The 14,816-nt window shown below is 46.0% G+C and overlaps 1 protein-coding gene across 1 annotated transcript in view; it reads right to left on the minus strand.

The window, feature by feature from the left end:
- LOC138669669 (glutathione S-transferase Mu 4-like) overlaps positions 1–12,857 on the minus strand; it is a 71,143-nt gene extending 58,286 nt beyond the window's left edge. Inside the window, exons 1-3 of the mRNA XM_069756333.1 lie at positions 12,713–12,857; positions 12,553–12,628; positions 58–122 (exon numbers count right to left, since the gene is read on the minus strand). Coding sequence (XP_069612434.1) covers positions 58–122; positions 12,553–12,628; positions 12,713–12,745 — 174 coding nt within the window. The 5' untranslated portion in view covers positions 12,746–12,857. The remainder of the gene's footprint in view (positions 1–57; positions 123–12,552; positions 12,629–12,712) is intronic.
- Between the last annotated feature and the right edge of the window lie 1,959 nt (positions 12,858–14,816).

Below are 14,816 nucleotides of genomic sequence, written 5' to 3' on the forward strand. Positions count from 1 at the left end.
CCCCAATTACCAAGTTGCACTTAGAAATAATGATATCCCTTCCATAAGTTCACATACATTTGGAAAGTCCAAGCCCAGCTTCTCCTTCTCATCAAGCCATTGACTCCTGTCATAGTATGGGTCTGTATGGGGAAAACAGAGTATTAGCTTCAAGACAGAGACCAAAGTAGGTGGTAGATACATTGCATAAACTATGTAAGGCCAGACTATGCTTGAATCACAGCCATAATGTGGTCATAAAAAAACAAAACAAATCTGTTTATGCAAAAAGTGCATTCAGCCGACCAGGAATATCTAATATAAAATCTAATGCAAGTGAATAAACCCCAATGGTGCAAACTTAAGTTTTTCAGACAAGTCCTGTCGGTAAAACCAAAAATCACAAAATAAAAGGCCAACAGCAAAAGGAAACTGCGATGTCTAAGTGGTTTCATAGAAAGAAGTACTGTAGTTCTATCTGCTTCCACAGTAGAATCTCAGTAGATCACTTGGAGCTATGGAGATTCAGTGCCAGACCGAGGCCCCAAAAACATGATGTGTACATGTGTCCATTAGGCCCTTTGCATATTAAAAAGCACTCTTAAAAGTCTATGGTCGCATATTGGGATTTTGCGGCGTTTTTCTCTGCAGGCAAAACCTGCTCTCTTGGCAGTAAAGAAGCTGTGGTTTTGGCTGCGTTTTGCAGACTCACAAAGTTCAGCTTTCCTTCCACCGCAGAAGCAGGGCCGTGGAGTCAGTAAGCCAAACCACCGACTCCAGCTCCTCAATTTCCTTGACTTACGACTCAGACTCGACAGCACTCCCTCACTAATGAGCATGTACATAAAGTGCAGCACAGATTCATCTACTAAACACTTAGATCCTTAGATTAGGAACAGAACATTTCACAACGTACCCAAATTTTCAAAAAAATAAGTTCAGCACACACAGCATTGAATGAATAATATACACACATACATTTTTTTCTTTTTTTAAAATATATATAGTCAGAGTTGGGCAATTTTATGCACGACTCCACAGCCCTGCACAGAAGAATGAACAATGCAAGGTTTTAAGTCACCAATGACATACATGAAACCATAACACAATTTTAGAAAGAAAAAAAAAAAAAAACAATTTGATAATTTACTGGGGGGAAAAAAAAAATAAATAAAAAAGTGAGACTATTCTAAACAAAAAAAAGAATGTGCACACGATGCAGATTTAGTGCAGAACTGCAGCAGATTTTTCTGCAGCAGAAACGCTGCAGAACTGCACTGTGATTTACAATACAATGTAAATCAATGTGAAAAAAAAAGCTGTGCACATGGCGCAGAAAAATCCGCGCAGAAACGCTGCAGATTTCAAAGAAGTGCATGTCACTTCTTTTGTGCAGTTCTGCAGAGTTTCTGCACCCCTCCATTATAGAAATCCATTGGTAAAATCGGCACGAAAACTGCACAAAAAACACGCACAAAAAAAATGCACCTGCGGATTCTGCCAGGAGATGCAGATTTAGTGCAGAAAATTCTGCACCACATTTTCTACGTGTGCACATAGCCTAAATTTAACAGGGTGGGAGTTGAATTGCTCAAAAATAAATAACCAGAGAACTGACTTTGTGGGACACCATTTACTTTACACACATCACTAATTTAATTAAACTGAACTAATCCTAAATCGCCATTCTCAGGTGAGGACACCAAGACATTATGGTTTAAACGTGTGTGAGGGAGGGAGAAATAAAACTAAAATAAAAATGATATCATAAAAATAAATGTGTTTCACAAACTGCTGTACCTGCATTCTTCCACTAAACGTAGCAAAACAGGATACCTGTGTTTTAGCACTTACTCATGGCTTTCTATGGGGGGGGGGGGGGACGGGGACACATGCCACTGAACGAACACAGGATTAAATTGGCAAGAATGCAATCAATATTCTTAACTGGAGCGCCTTAATATTTTAAGTTGCAAGCGGGTGAGAACCCCGATTATGCTGTCCACAATTACCAAGGCAGGATTTAAGGAGGGTCGTGGGAATTGCTGGACTACGTCAGACCTGCGTGGGAAACTTTGCTCAAATTGTTGAGCGAGAGACAGTATCTCGTTTTTACATGTATGCGGTCCTCATACATGTTAGCACGGTGTGTAATGAGACATGGCATATGTTTTGACTATACAAAACCCCATAAGTGGGAATGTGTAAATCTGTCAAACAAATAATTAATTGAAGAAATGTAAAGCAAGTTATTTAGAGTGACTAAGGAAGCTGGTGCTGTCATTTTTCGTGATAACCTAGTGTAGTGCAAGCTCACATTGTGACGCAGTAATAGTGGGCTGTATCTTCTCGCATGTATCTGATGTCACTCCTCACCTTCAGATTGTCTGAAAATGTTGGGGGATCACTGCTGTCTCCAACAAAAATGGAACTGCACAATGTGTACAACTTGTGTTTTGTTTTTTCCATTTAACTCCTTAGTGACGGAGCTAATTTTGACCAGGCCAAATTTTTTTCCCCCCACATCTGACCAGTGTCACTTTGAGGGATTAAAGGTACCTTCACACATAATTTCGTTAACGATATCGTTGCTTTTTGTGACGTAGCAACGATCTCGTTAACTAAATCGTTACGCGTGACAGCGACCAACGATCAGGCCCCTGCTGGGAGATCGTTGGTCGCTGGGAATGATCAGGACCTTTTTTTTGGTCGCTGATCACCCGCTGTCATCGCTGGATCGGCGTGTGTGACGCCGATCCAGCGATGTGTTCACTGGTAACCAGGGTAAACATCGGGTTACTAAGCACAGGGCTGCGCTTAGTAACACAATGTTTACCCTGGTTACCATTGTAAAAGTTAAAAAAAAAAAAAACACAGTACATACTTACGGTACATTCCGGTGTCTGTCCCCCGGCGTCAGCTTCCCTGCACTGTGTCAGCAACGGCCGGCCGGCCGGCCGTAAAGCAGAGCACAGCGGTGATGTCATGACGTCACGTCATTTTTTTTTTTAACTTTTACAATGGTAACCAGGGTAAACATCGGGTTACTAAGCGCGGCCCTGCGCTTAGTAACCCGATGTTTACCCTGGTTACCCGGGGACTTCGGCATCGTTGGTCGCTGGAGAGCTGTCTGTGTGACAGCTCTCCAGCGACCACACAACGACCTAAACAGCGACGCTGCAGCGATCGGCATCGTTGTCTATATCGCTGCAGCGTCGCTAAATGTGACGGTACCTTAACTCTGGAACGCTTCCACAGATCCCAGTGATTCTGAGATTGTATTTTTGTAACACTGTACTACATGCTAGTGGTAAATTTTGGTGGATAGCATTTGCGTATATTTATTTATGGAAAAAAACAACAACAACAAAAAAAACAATGAATATGACTATTTGAAAATGTTGCAATTTTCAAACTTTACATTTTTACGCCCTTAAATAAAATTATACCACACAAAATAAGAAACATTTGCCACATGTCTACATCTCCATCATTTTTTAAACAATTTTTTGTTATGAAGTCATAAGGGTTCAAAGTTTAAAATCAGCAATTTCTCATTTTTCCAACAAAATCTACAAAACCGGATTTTTTGTTTTTAAGAAAGGGACCACATTACATATGAAGTGACTTTGAAGGTCCTATGACAGAAAATACCAAAAAAGTGATACCATTCTAAAAACTGCACCCCCTCAAAACCACATTTAAGTTTATTAACACTTCAGGTGCTTTACAGGAATATGGAAGAAACACGGATATTACTTATCGGTAATGTGTTTTTTCGTAACCATGACGGCACCACAAGAGAGGGGATCCGACCTGCAAGGACCGGAAACCTTCAAGATAAAAAGGGCGGCTCCTCTCTCCACATCAGTTGTTTTCAGAGCACAAGAGCACAAGAGGAACTCCGCAGATGTGTGAACACACAAAATAACATTCATAACTACCGTATATTATGTGTATACCCCTTATACTTGTATTGTATATTATATATTTTGCCACTAGTGGCCGCCTTATTCTCCAGTTTTTTCCCGCATCCAGTCACGCCGCCGGCCGGGGCGTCTTCTGGCTCTGCACGGCAGACACCGGTTATACTTGGACCGGAGCACCAAGCATTAGTATTCGCCCACCACCCGTGCTTATGGAAGTAAGCGTATGGACCGTACATCTTACTAACGCCAATTAGGTAAGAAATCGGCCTTGCTTTGGATACCTCACACTGGTTTAAGATACACTGTTAAGCTATGTGCACACGTTCAGGAATTCATGCAGAAAATTCCTGTGAAAATCCGGACATTTCTGCCAGATTTCCGCATGCGTTTTTTTTGCGCGGTTTTGACGCGGTTTTTGCGCGTTTTTTTCCAGACATTTCCCAATGCATTAGACAGTGGGAAAACCGCGAAAAAAAAAAATGCAAAATTAACCCCCTTCTGACCTCGGACGGGATAGTACGTCCGAGGTCAGATCCCCTGCTTTGATGCAGGGCTCCGCGGTGAGCCCGCATCAAAGCCGGGACATGTCAGCTGTTTTGAACAGCTGACATGTGCCCGTAATAGGCGCGGGCAGAATCGCGATCTGCCCGCACCTATTAACTAGTTAAATGCCGCTGTCAAACGCAGACAGCGGCATTTAACTACCGCTTCCGGCCGGGCGGCCGGAAATGATCGCATCGCCGACCCCCGTCACATGATCGGGGGTCGGCGATGCTTCAGAATAGTAACCATAGAGGTCCTTGAGATCCCCGGCAGCTGTGAGCGCCACCCTGTGGTCGGCACTCACAGCACACCTGCAATTCTGCTACATAGCAGCGATCTGATGATCGCTGCTATGTAGCAGAGCCGATCACGTTGTGCCTCCTTCTAGCCTCCCATGGAGGCTATTGAAGCATGGCAAAAGTAAAAGTAAAAAAAAAAAGTGAAAAAAATAAAAAAAAATATAAAAGTTTAAATCACCCCCCTCTCGCCCCAATCAAAATAAATGAATAAAAAAAAAAAAAAAATCAAAATCTACACATTTGGTATCGCCGCGCTCAGAATCGCCCGATCTATCAATTAAAAAAAAAGCATTAACCTGATCACTAAACGGCGTAGCGAGAAAAAAAATGCGAAACGCCAGAATTACGTTTTTTTAGTTGCCGCGACAATGCATTAAAATGCAATAACGGGCGATCAAAAGAACGTATCTGCACCAAAATGCTATCATTAAAACGTCATCTCGGCACGCATAAAATAAGCCCTCAACCGACCCCAGATCATGAAAAATGGAGACGCTACAAGTATCGGAAAATGGCGCAATTTTTTTTATTTTTTTTTTAGCAAAGTTTGGAATTTTTTTTCACCACTTAGGTAAAAAATAACCTAGTCATGTTAGGTGTCTATGAACTCGTACTGACCTGGAGAATCATAATGGCAGGTCAGTTTTAGCATTTAGTGAACCTAGCAAAAAAGCCAAACAAAAAACAAGTGTGGGATTGCACTTTTTTTGCAATTTCACCGCACTTGGAATTTTTTTCCCGTTTTCTATTACACGACATGCTAAAACCAATGATGTCGTTCAAAAGTACAACTCGTCCCGCAAAAAATAAGCCCTCACATGGCCAAATTGACGGAAAAATAAAAAAGTTATGGCTCTGGGAAGGAGGGGAGTGAAAAACGAACACGGAAAAACGAAAAATCCCAAGGTCATGAAGGGGTTAATGAGCAGGTTCATTATCAATCTTCAGAAAGGGTCTCTCTGAAGCCCTTAAGGATGTCATGGTGGGGTTTCCCATGCCTTCTGGTCTGAATGAGTCTATGTCCTTGGCCATTCAGATCGATCGACGCTTGCGTGAGCGTAAAGCGGTGCACCATTTGGCGGTACTATCTGAGCATGGGCCTGAGCCTATGCAATGTGATAGGACTTTGACCAGAGCTGAACGGCAAGAACACAGACGTCGGAATGGGCTATTTTTACTGTGGTGATTCCACTCATGCTATCTCCGATTGTCATAAGCGCACTAAGCGGTTCGCTAGGTCTGCTACCATTGGTACGGTACGGTCTAAATTTCTATTGTCTGTTACTCTGATTTGCTCTTTGTCATCCTATTATGTTATGGCATTTGTGGATTCAGGCGCTGCCCTGAATTTGATGGACTTGGAGTATGCTAGGCGCTGTGGTTTTTTCTTGGAGCCCTTGCAGTATCCTATTCCATTGAGAGGAATTGATGCTACGCCTTTGGCCAAGAATAAGCCTCAGTATTGGACCCAATTGACCATGTGCATGGCTCCTGCACATCAGGAGGATATCCGCTTTCTGGTGTTGCATAATCTGCATGATGTGGTCGTTTTGGGGTTGCCATGGCTACAGGTTCATAATCCAGTATTGGACTGGAAATCTATGTCTGTGTCCAGCTGGGGTTGCCAGGGGGTACATGGTGATGTTCCATTTTTGCCTATTTCGTCTTCCACTCCTTCTGAAGTTCCAGAGTTTTTGTCGGATTATCGGGATGTATTTGATGAGCCCAAAGCCAGTGCCCTACCTCCTCATAGGGATTGCGATTGTGCAATTAATTTGATTCCTCGTAGTAAGTTTCCTAAGGGCCGATTGTTCAACTTATCTGTGCCAGAACACGCCGCTATGTGGAGTTATATAAAGGAATCCTTGGAGAAAGGCCATATTCGCCCGTCGTCATCACCGTTAGGAGCAGGTTTTTTTTTTGTGGCCAAGAAGGATGGTTCTTTGAGACCTTGTATTGATTACCGCCTTCTTAATAAAATTACTGTCAAATTTCAGTATCCTTTGCCGCTGCTGTCTGATTTGTTTGCTCGGATTAAGGGGGCTAGTTGGTTCACCAAGATAGATCTTCGAGGGGTGTATAATCTTGTGCGTATTAAACAGGGTGATGAATGGAAAACAGCATTTAATACGCCCGAGGGCCATTTTGAGTACCTGGTTATGCCATTCGGGCTTTCCAATGCTCCATCAGTATTTCAGTCCTTTATGCATGACATCTTCCGAGAGTACCTGGATAAATTCCTGATTGTGTATTTGGATGATATTTTGGTCTTTTCGGATGATTAGGAGTCTCATGTGAAGCAGGTCAGAATGGTGTTCCAGGTCCTTCGTGCGAATTCCTTGTTTGTGAAGGGGTCAAAGTGTCTCTTTGGAGTTCAGAAGGTTTCATTTTTGGGGTTCATTTTTTCCCCTTCTACTATCGAGATGGACCCTGTTAAAGTCCAGGCCATTTACGATTGGACTCAGCCGACATCTGTGAAGAGCCTGCAAAAGTTCCTGGGCTTTGCTAATTTTTATCGGCGCTTCATTGCTAATTTTTCTACTGTTGCTAAACCGTTGACTGATTTGACCAAGAAGGGTGCTGATGTGGTCAATTGGTCTTCTGCGGCTGTAGAGGCTTTTCAGGAGTTGAAGCGTCGTTTTTCTTCTGCCCCTGTGTTGTGCCAGCCAGATGTTTCACTCCCGTTTCAGGTTGAGGTTGATGCTTCTGAGATTGGAGCAGGGGCTGTTCTGTCACAAAGAAGTTCTGATGGCTCGGTGATGAAGCCATGTGCTTTCTTTTCTAGAAAGTTTTCGCCTGCTGAGCGTAACTATGATGTTGGCAATCGTGAATTGTTGGCCATGAAGTGGGCATTCGAGGAGTGGCGTCATTGGCTGGAAGGAGCCAAGCATCGCGTGGTGGTCTTGACAGATCACAAGAATTTGACTTATCTTGAGTCTGCTAAACGGTTGAATCCGAGACAGGCTCGATGGTCGTTATTTTTCTCCCGTTTTGATTTTGTGGTTTCGTACCTTCCGGGCTCTAAGAATGTGAGGGCTGATAGACCTGACCGTTGCCCAGCGGAGAAACTGTTTGTCCCTGATGGACTAGTAGAGTTATCTCTGAGATTCATTGTTCAGTGTTGGCTGGGCATCCTGGAATCTTTGGTACCAGAGATTTGGTGGCTAGATCCTTCTGGTGGCCGTCTTTGTCGCGGGATGTGCGTTCTTTTGTGCAGTCCTGTGGGACTTGTGCTCGGGCTAAGCCCTGCTGTTCTCGTGCCAGTGGGTTGCTTTTGCCCTTGCCGGTCCCGAAGAGGCCCTGGACGCATATTTCTATGGATTTTATTTCGGATCTCCCCGTCTCTCAAAAGATGTCTGTCATTTGGGTGGTTTGTGATCGCTTTTCTAAGATGGTCCATTTGGTACCTTTGTCTAAATTGCCTTTCTCCTCTGATTTGGTGCCATTATTTTTCCAGCATGTGGTTCGTTTACATGGTATCCCGGAGAACATCGTTTCTGACAGAGGTTCCCAGTTTGTTTCAAGGTTTTGGCGATCCTTTTGTGCTAGGATGGGCATTGATTTGTCGTTTTCCTCGGCTTTCCATCCTCAGACAAATGGCCAAACCGAACGAACTAATCAAACTTTGGAAACATATCTGAGATGCTTTGTTTCTGCTGATCAGGATGATTGGGTGTCCTTTTTGCCGTTGGCTGAGTTTGCCCTTAATAATCGGGCCAGCTCGGCTACTTTGGTTTCGCCGTTTTTCTGCAATTCTGGTTTCCATCCTCGTTTCTCTTCAGGGCAGGTTGAGTCTTCAAACTGTCCTGGTGTAGATACTGTGGTGGATAGGTTGCAGCAGATTTGGACTCATGTGGTGGACAATTTGACATTGTCCCAGGAGAAGGCTCAATGTTTCGCTAACCGCCGGCGCTGTGTGGGTCCACGACTTCGTGTTGGGGATTTGGTTTGGTTGTCGTCTCGTTATGTTCCTATGAAGGTTTCCTCTCCTAAGTTTAAGCCTCGTTTCATTGGTCCGTATAAGATTTCTGAGGTTATCAATCCTGTGCCATTTCGTTTGGCCCTTCCTGCTTCTTTTGCCATCCATAATGTGTTCCATAGGTCGTTATTGCGGAGATACGTGGCGCCTGTGGTTCCATCCGTTGATCCTCCTGCCCCGATGTTAGTTGAGGGGGAGTTGGAGTATGTGGTGGAGAAGATTTTGGATTCTCGTGTTTCGAGACGGAAACTCCAGTACCTGGTCAAGTGGAAGGGTTATGGTCAGGAAGATAATTCCTGGGTTTTTGCCTCTGATGTTCATGCTGCCGATCTGGTTCGTGCCTTTCATTTGGCTCATCCTGGTCGGCCTGGGGGCTCTGGTAAGGGTTCAGTGACCCCTCCTCAAGGGGGGGGTACTGTTGTGAATTCTGTTGTCGGGCTCCCTCCTGTGGTCATGAATGGTATATCGGCTGGTTCTGTCCATGGACTTCCTCTGGTGGGTGTTTCTGAGTTTCCTTCCACAGGTGACGAGGTTAATTCGTTAGCTGCTGCTCTATTTAACTCCACTTAGATCTTTGCTCCAGGCCACCTGTCAATGTTCCAGTATTGGTCTAGTTCACTCCTGGATCGTTCTTGTGACCTGTCTTCCCATCAGAAGCTAAGTTCCAGCTTGTATTTCTTTGGTTTTCAATTTTTCTGTCCAGCTTGCTATTTAATTTGTTGTCTTGCTTGCTGGAAGCTCTGGGACGCAGAGGGAGCGCCTCCGCACCGTGAGTCGGTGCGGAGGGTCTTTTTGCGCCCTCTGCGTGGTCTTTTTGTAGGTTTTTGTGCTGACCGCAAAGTAACCTTTCCTATCCTCGGTCTGTTCAGTAAGTCGGGCCTCACTTTGCTAAATCTATTTCATCTTTACTCACAGTCATTATATGTGGGGGGCTTGCTTTTCCTTTGGGGAATTTCTCTGAGGCAAGGTAGGCTTTATTTTTCTATCTTCAGGGCTAGCTATTTTCTCTGGCTGTGCCGAGTTGCATAGGGAGCGTTAGGCGCAATCCACGGCTATTTCTAGTGTGTTTGATAGGTTTAGGGATTGCGGTCAGCAGAGTTCCCACGTCCCAGAGCTCGTCCTTATTATCAGTAACTATCAGGTCATTCCGTGTGCTCTTAACCACCAGGTCCATTATTGTCCTGACCACCAGGTCATAACAATGGTCTGTTATGGTCTGTTATCCCACGCTGCGCCTCAGATTACAATGAAGATAATCCGTGTACAGATCTACAGCGGAAATCCGTGTGAGCCACAAGTAATCCTGTGTGAACAGTGCTGACAATGAACAGGCTGCCTCCCCGGCTGAGCCCTCCACCATACCTCCCAACCGTCCCGGATCCAGTGGAACTGTCCTGATTTTGACAGTCAGCCCCGCGATCCCGGGCGGAACATTAATTGTCCCGCACTGGTTGGGAGGCATGTGATATTATCCGGTCAGCTGAGAGCTCCGAGTCCCTGCACCCGGCCCGCACAGCAGCAAACCACATGATGGCTGCTCTGTGCGCACAGGACCTGTGATGAGGTCACAGGATGGGAGGAGTCAGGGGTCACATGATCGGGAGGACATCCTTGTACAGGACTCTGCTAGTTGCCATGGGCGCCGGAGTAGGGTAAGTGTGTGTGGTGTGAGGTCAGCCGCGTGTGTACGAGGCGGACGGAGCGCAGCCGCGTGTGTACGAGGCGGACGGAGCGCAGCCGCGTGTGTACGAGGCGGACGGAGCGCAGCCGCGTGTGTACGAGGCGGACGGAGCGCAGCCGCGTGTGTACGAGGCGGACGGAGCGCAGCCGCGTGTGTACGAGGCGGACGGAGCGCAGCCGCGTGTGTACGAGGCGGACGGAGCGCAGCCGCGTGTGTACGAGGCGGACGGAGCGCAGCCGCGTGTGTACGAGGCGGACGGAGAGCAGCCGCGTGTGTACGAGGCGGACGGAGCGAAGCAGCATGTGACAGGTGTACGGAGCGGAGCCACGTGTGTACGAGGTGTACGGAGCAGAGACGCGTGTGTACGAGGTGTACGGAGCAGAGCCGCGTGGGTACGAGGTGTACGGAGCAGAGCCACGTGTGCGGAGCAGAGCCATGCGTGTACAAGGTATACGGAGCGGAGCAGCGTGTGCAATGTGTATAGAGCGGAGCCGTGTGTGTACGAGGTGTACGGAGTAGTGCCGTGTGTACGAGATGTATGGAGAGGAGCCGTGTGTGTATGAGGTGTATGGAGCGGAGCTGAATGTGTACGAGGTGTACAGAGCGGAGCCGTGTGTGTATGAGATGTATGGAGTGGAACCGTGTGTACGGAGCGGAGCCGTGTGTGCAAAGTTTACAGAGCGCAGCGTGTGTAGGAGTAGCTATGTGTGGCCATTATACGGTATGAAGTATCATGTGCTGCCAATATACAATATGGAGCATCATGTGCGGTCATTATACAGTATGGAGCATCATGTGTGGCTATTATATATTATGGAGCATCATGTGCGGCCATTATACAGTATGGAGCATCATGTGCGGCCATTATACAGTATGGAGCATCATGTGTGGCCATTATACAGTATGGAGCATCATGTGTGGCCATTATACAGTATGGAGCATCATGTGTGGCCATTATACAGTATGGAGCATCATGTGTGGCCATTATACAGTATGGAGCATCATGTGTGGCCATTATACAGTATGGAGCATCATGTGTGGCCATTATACAGTATGGAGCATCATGTGTGGCCATTATACAGTATGGAGCATCATGTGCGGCCATTATACAGTATGGAGCATCATGTGCGGCCATTATACAGTATGGAGCATCATGTGCGGCCATTATACAGTATGGAGCATCATGTGCGGCCATTATACAGTATGGAGCATCATGTGCGGCCATTATACAGTATGGAGCATCATGTGCGGTCATTATACAGTATGGAGCATCATGTGCGGCCATTATACAGTATGGAGCATCATGTGCGGCCATTATACAGTATGGGGCATCATGTGTGGCCATTATACAGTATGGGGCATCATGTGCGGCTATTATACAGTATGGAGCATCATGTGCGGTCATTATACAGTATGGAGCATCATGTGCGGTCATTATACAGTATGGAGCATCATGTGTGGCCATTATACAGTATGGAGCATCATGTGTGGCCATTATACAGTATGGAGCATCATGTGTGGCTATTATACAGTATGGAGCATCATATGCGGTCATTATACAGTATGGAGCATCATGTGTGGCCATTATACAGTATGGAGCATCATGTGTGGCCATTATACAGTATGGAGCACTGTGTGGCCATATTATTTGTTTATAATTATTCTTTATGAACAGTGTGATCAGCAGTGCTAAATGGGTGTGGTTGGGACGTGAATATGGGTGTGGCTAGTGAATGGGTGTGGCCAGAGGCATGGCCGCGCGGCAAACTTTGTCCCTCTTTGGCTACGTTCACATTTGCGTTGTGCGATGTTGCATCGGATACGCAACGCACAACGCAAACAAACGCAAAACGCACGCTAAAACGCAGCGTTTTGCATGCATGCGTTCTTTTTTGCCGAATTTTGGACGCAAAAAAAATGCAACTTGCTGCGTCCTCTGCGCCGTACGCTTGCGGCAAAAAAAACGCATGCGTCGCAAAACGCAGCACAACGCATGTCCATGCACCCCCCTTGTTAAATATAGGGGCGCATGACGCATGCGTCGCCGCGGTTGCGCCCGACGCAACGCAAATGTGAACGTAGCCGTAGTACCCCAGCTTCAAAAGTTGGGAGGTATGCCTCCACCCTCCGAGCCCAACTCACCATCCCCGGTCACATAGACCTTCTCCTCATAAGGCGCCTCCGTGTATTCCAGCAGCAGGCGGATCGCATGGCAGAGCTACAAGAAAAAGTGGATAAAAGTCAGTAGTGTGAGCGGCGTCCTAGCACAGGGCAGCAGCCATTGCTTGTAGTGGCCTCTCACCCCGCGTATGTCCCAGTAGCCGAGAATCATCATCTTCCCAGTAGACCGTCACCTGAGCCGCTCACTGAACTCTGACCGAGTAGACCCTGCGCTTCACAGTTCACAGACTTTGGAGCGATCAGGCTCAGCTGTTCACGTGACTGTAGCTGGAATTCCAGCCAATCACATTGCAGATATACACACCGCCCTGTGATTCTCAGCAGAAGGTTTTGGCGGTAACCGCTGCTGGTCACGAGCTGTAGTGTTCGTTACCTCAGATGACAGAGAGCGGCATAGTGCGGGAGGGGCGCTCAGGGTGGTTATAAGACCCCACACATGGCACCGGTTGTGTCTTTTATTCAATCCTCATGTAAAATTCATTCATGCGAAAGGAAAGTGATAGGATGGGAGACCCTATATATTATTAGGTAAGGTGCATCCCGAGGGCCCCGTCATATGTGGAGATTTTTAAGTCAATTTTTTTTTTTTTGACTAGTTGTTTTCACTTCCAGTTTGTTTTTTTGCACCAAGTACATGTAATTAATGAATTTTGTGAAAAGTCGGAAATGTACTTTTATCTGCGAGGCTGAAGTTGGTTTCTTATTCGTCAGTTAAGGGTTCACATTGCGCTATGGCACTACATTTAACAGACTACGTTACACCACAGCATAATGCGGTGTAACGTAGTCCGTTAACGCCGCCATAGACTGCAATGTCGGACGCATCGCTAGCGCACGCCCTTAATGGGCGTGCACTAGCGATGTGCCGTCATTTGAGTGACGGACCCGAGACGCAGGCTGCAGCGTTTCCGGGTCCGTCACTGCTAGCGCAGATGGAGCTAGCAGAAGCTCCATCTGCGCTAGCGCTGTGCAAAAGTCGGCACTTGCGTTAGCGCAGTCCGTTCAACATATGCGTTGAACGGACTGCACTAATGCAATGTGAACCCTAGGCTATTCGGCAATTTTTTCTTTTCTGTTTTTTTACAGGTTTAACAACAAAAAGTAAGCATCACAATAATAAAAGACAATGCAGCGAGGTGCTCTGATGTGAATACACTTAAAAATGGCTACAAAAACAATAAAACTGGCACAAAAATGGGCCCCAAAGAGCGCCGAAGAAAGGGTTGAATGCCTTTAAGCCACTGATCTCAAACTGCAGACATATTGAACAGGGCGACCCACATCAAAACCAATTATCTCCAGCCTGGCCCAAATGGGTTCTGGGCATCAGAACTGGTATTGAAGTGGGTAGACAGTCAATTTTGGCCATTTGAATAAGTAACTGATGTTTTTAAGGGGTTAAATGCCTTTGAGCCACTGATCTGACACTTAAAATACACAGATATTGATGCCCTGCATCAAATCCAGGTCCCTCCAGCCAGGCCCAAATGGGTTCTGGGCACTAGAACTGGCATCAAAGTGGGCAAACAGCCCATTTTCACAGATTTGAATAAGTGATGTTTTTAAGGGGTTAAATACCTTTTGGGCCACTGATCTGACACTTGAAATGCACAGATATTGATGCCCTGCATCAAACCCAGGTCCCTCCAGCCTGGCCCAAATGGGTTCTGGGCACCAGAACTGGCATCAGGACAAACTGGAAAACAACTTTTGGGGTCCAATTTCTCCTGTTACACTTGTGAAAATAAAAAAAATTGCGGGCTAAAAAATTTTTGAGGAAAGAAAAATGATTTTTTATTTTCACGGCTCTGCGTTATAAACTTCTGTGAAGCACTTGGCGGCTTAAAGTGGTCACCGCACATCTAGATTAGTTCCATGGGCGGTCTAATTTCCAAAATGGGGACACATGTGGGGGATCTCCAATGTTTAGGCACACAGGGGCTCTCCAAACGCGACATGGTGTCCGCTAACGATTGGAGCTAATTTTTCATTCAAGAAGTCAAATGGCGCTCCTTCCCTTCCGAGCCCTGCCGTGTGCCCAAACAGTGGTTTACCCCCACATGTGAGGTATCAGTGTACTCAGGAGAAATTGTCCAATACATTTTAGAATCCATTTTATCCTGTTACCCATGTGGAAATGAACAAATTGAGGCTAAAAGAAATTTTTTGTGAAAAAAAAAAATAATTTTCCATATTTACGGATCAATTTGTAAAGCACCTGGGGG

Source organism: Ranitomeya imitator, chromosome 3 (genome assembly GCF_032444005.1).
Source record: "Ranitomeya imitator isolate aRanImi1 chromosome 3, aRanImi1.pri, whole genome shotgun sequence".
NCBI lineage: Eukaryota > Metazoa > Chordata > Amphibia > Anura > Dendrobatidae > Ranitomeya > Ranitomeya imitator.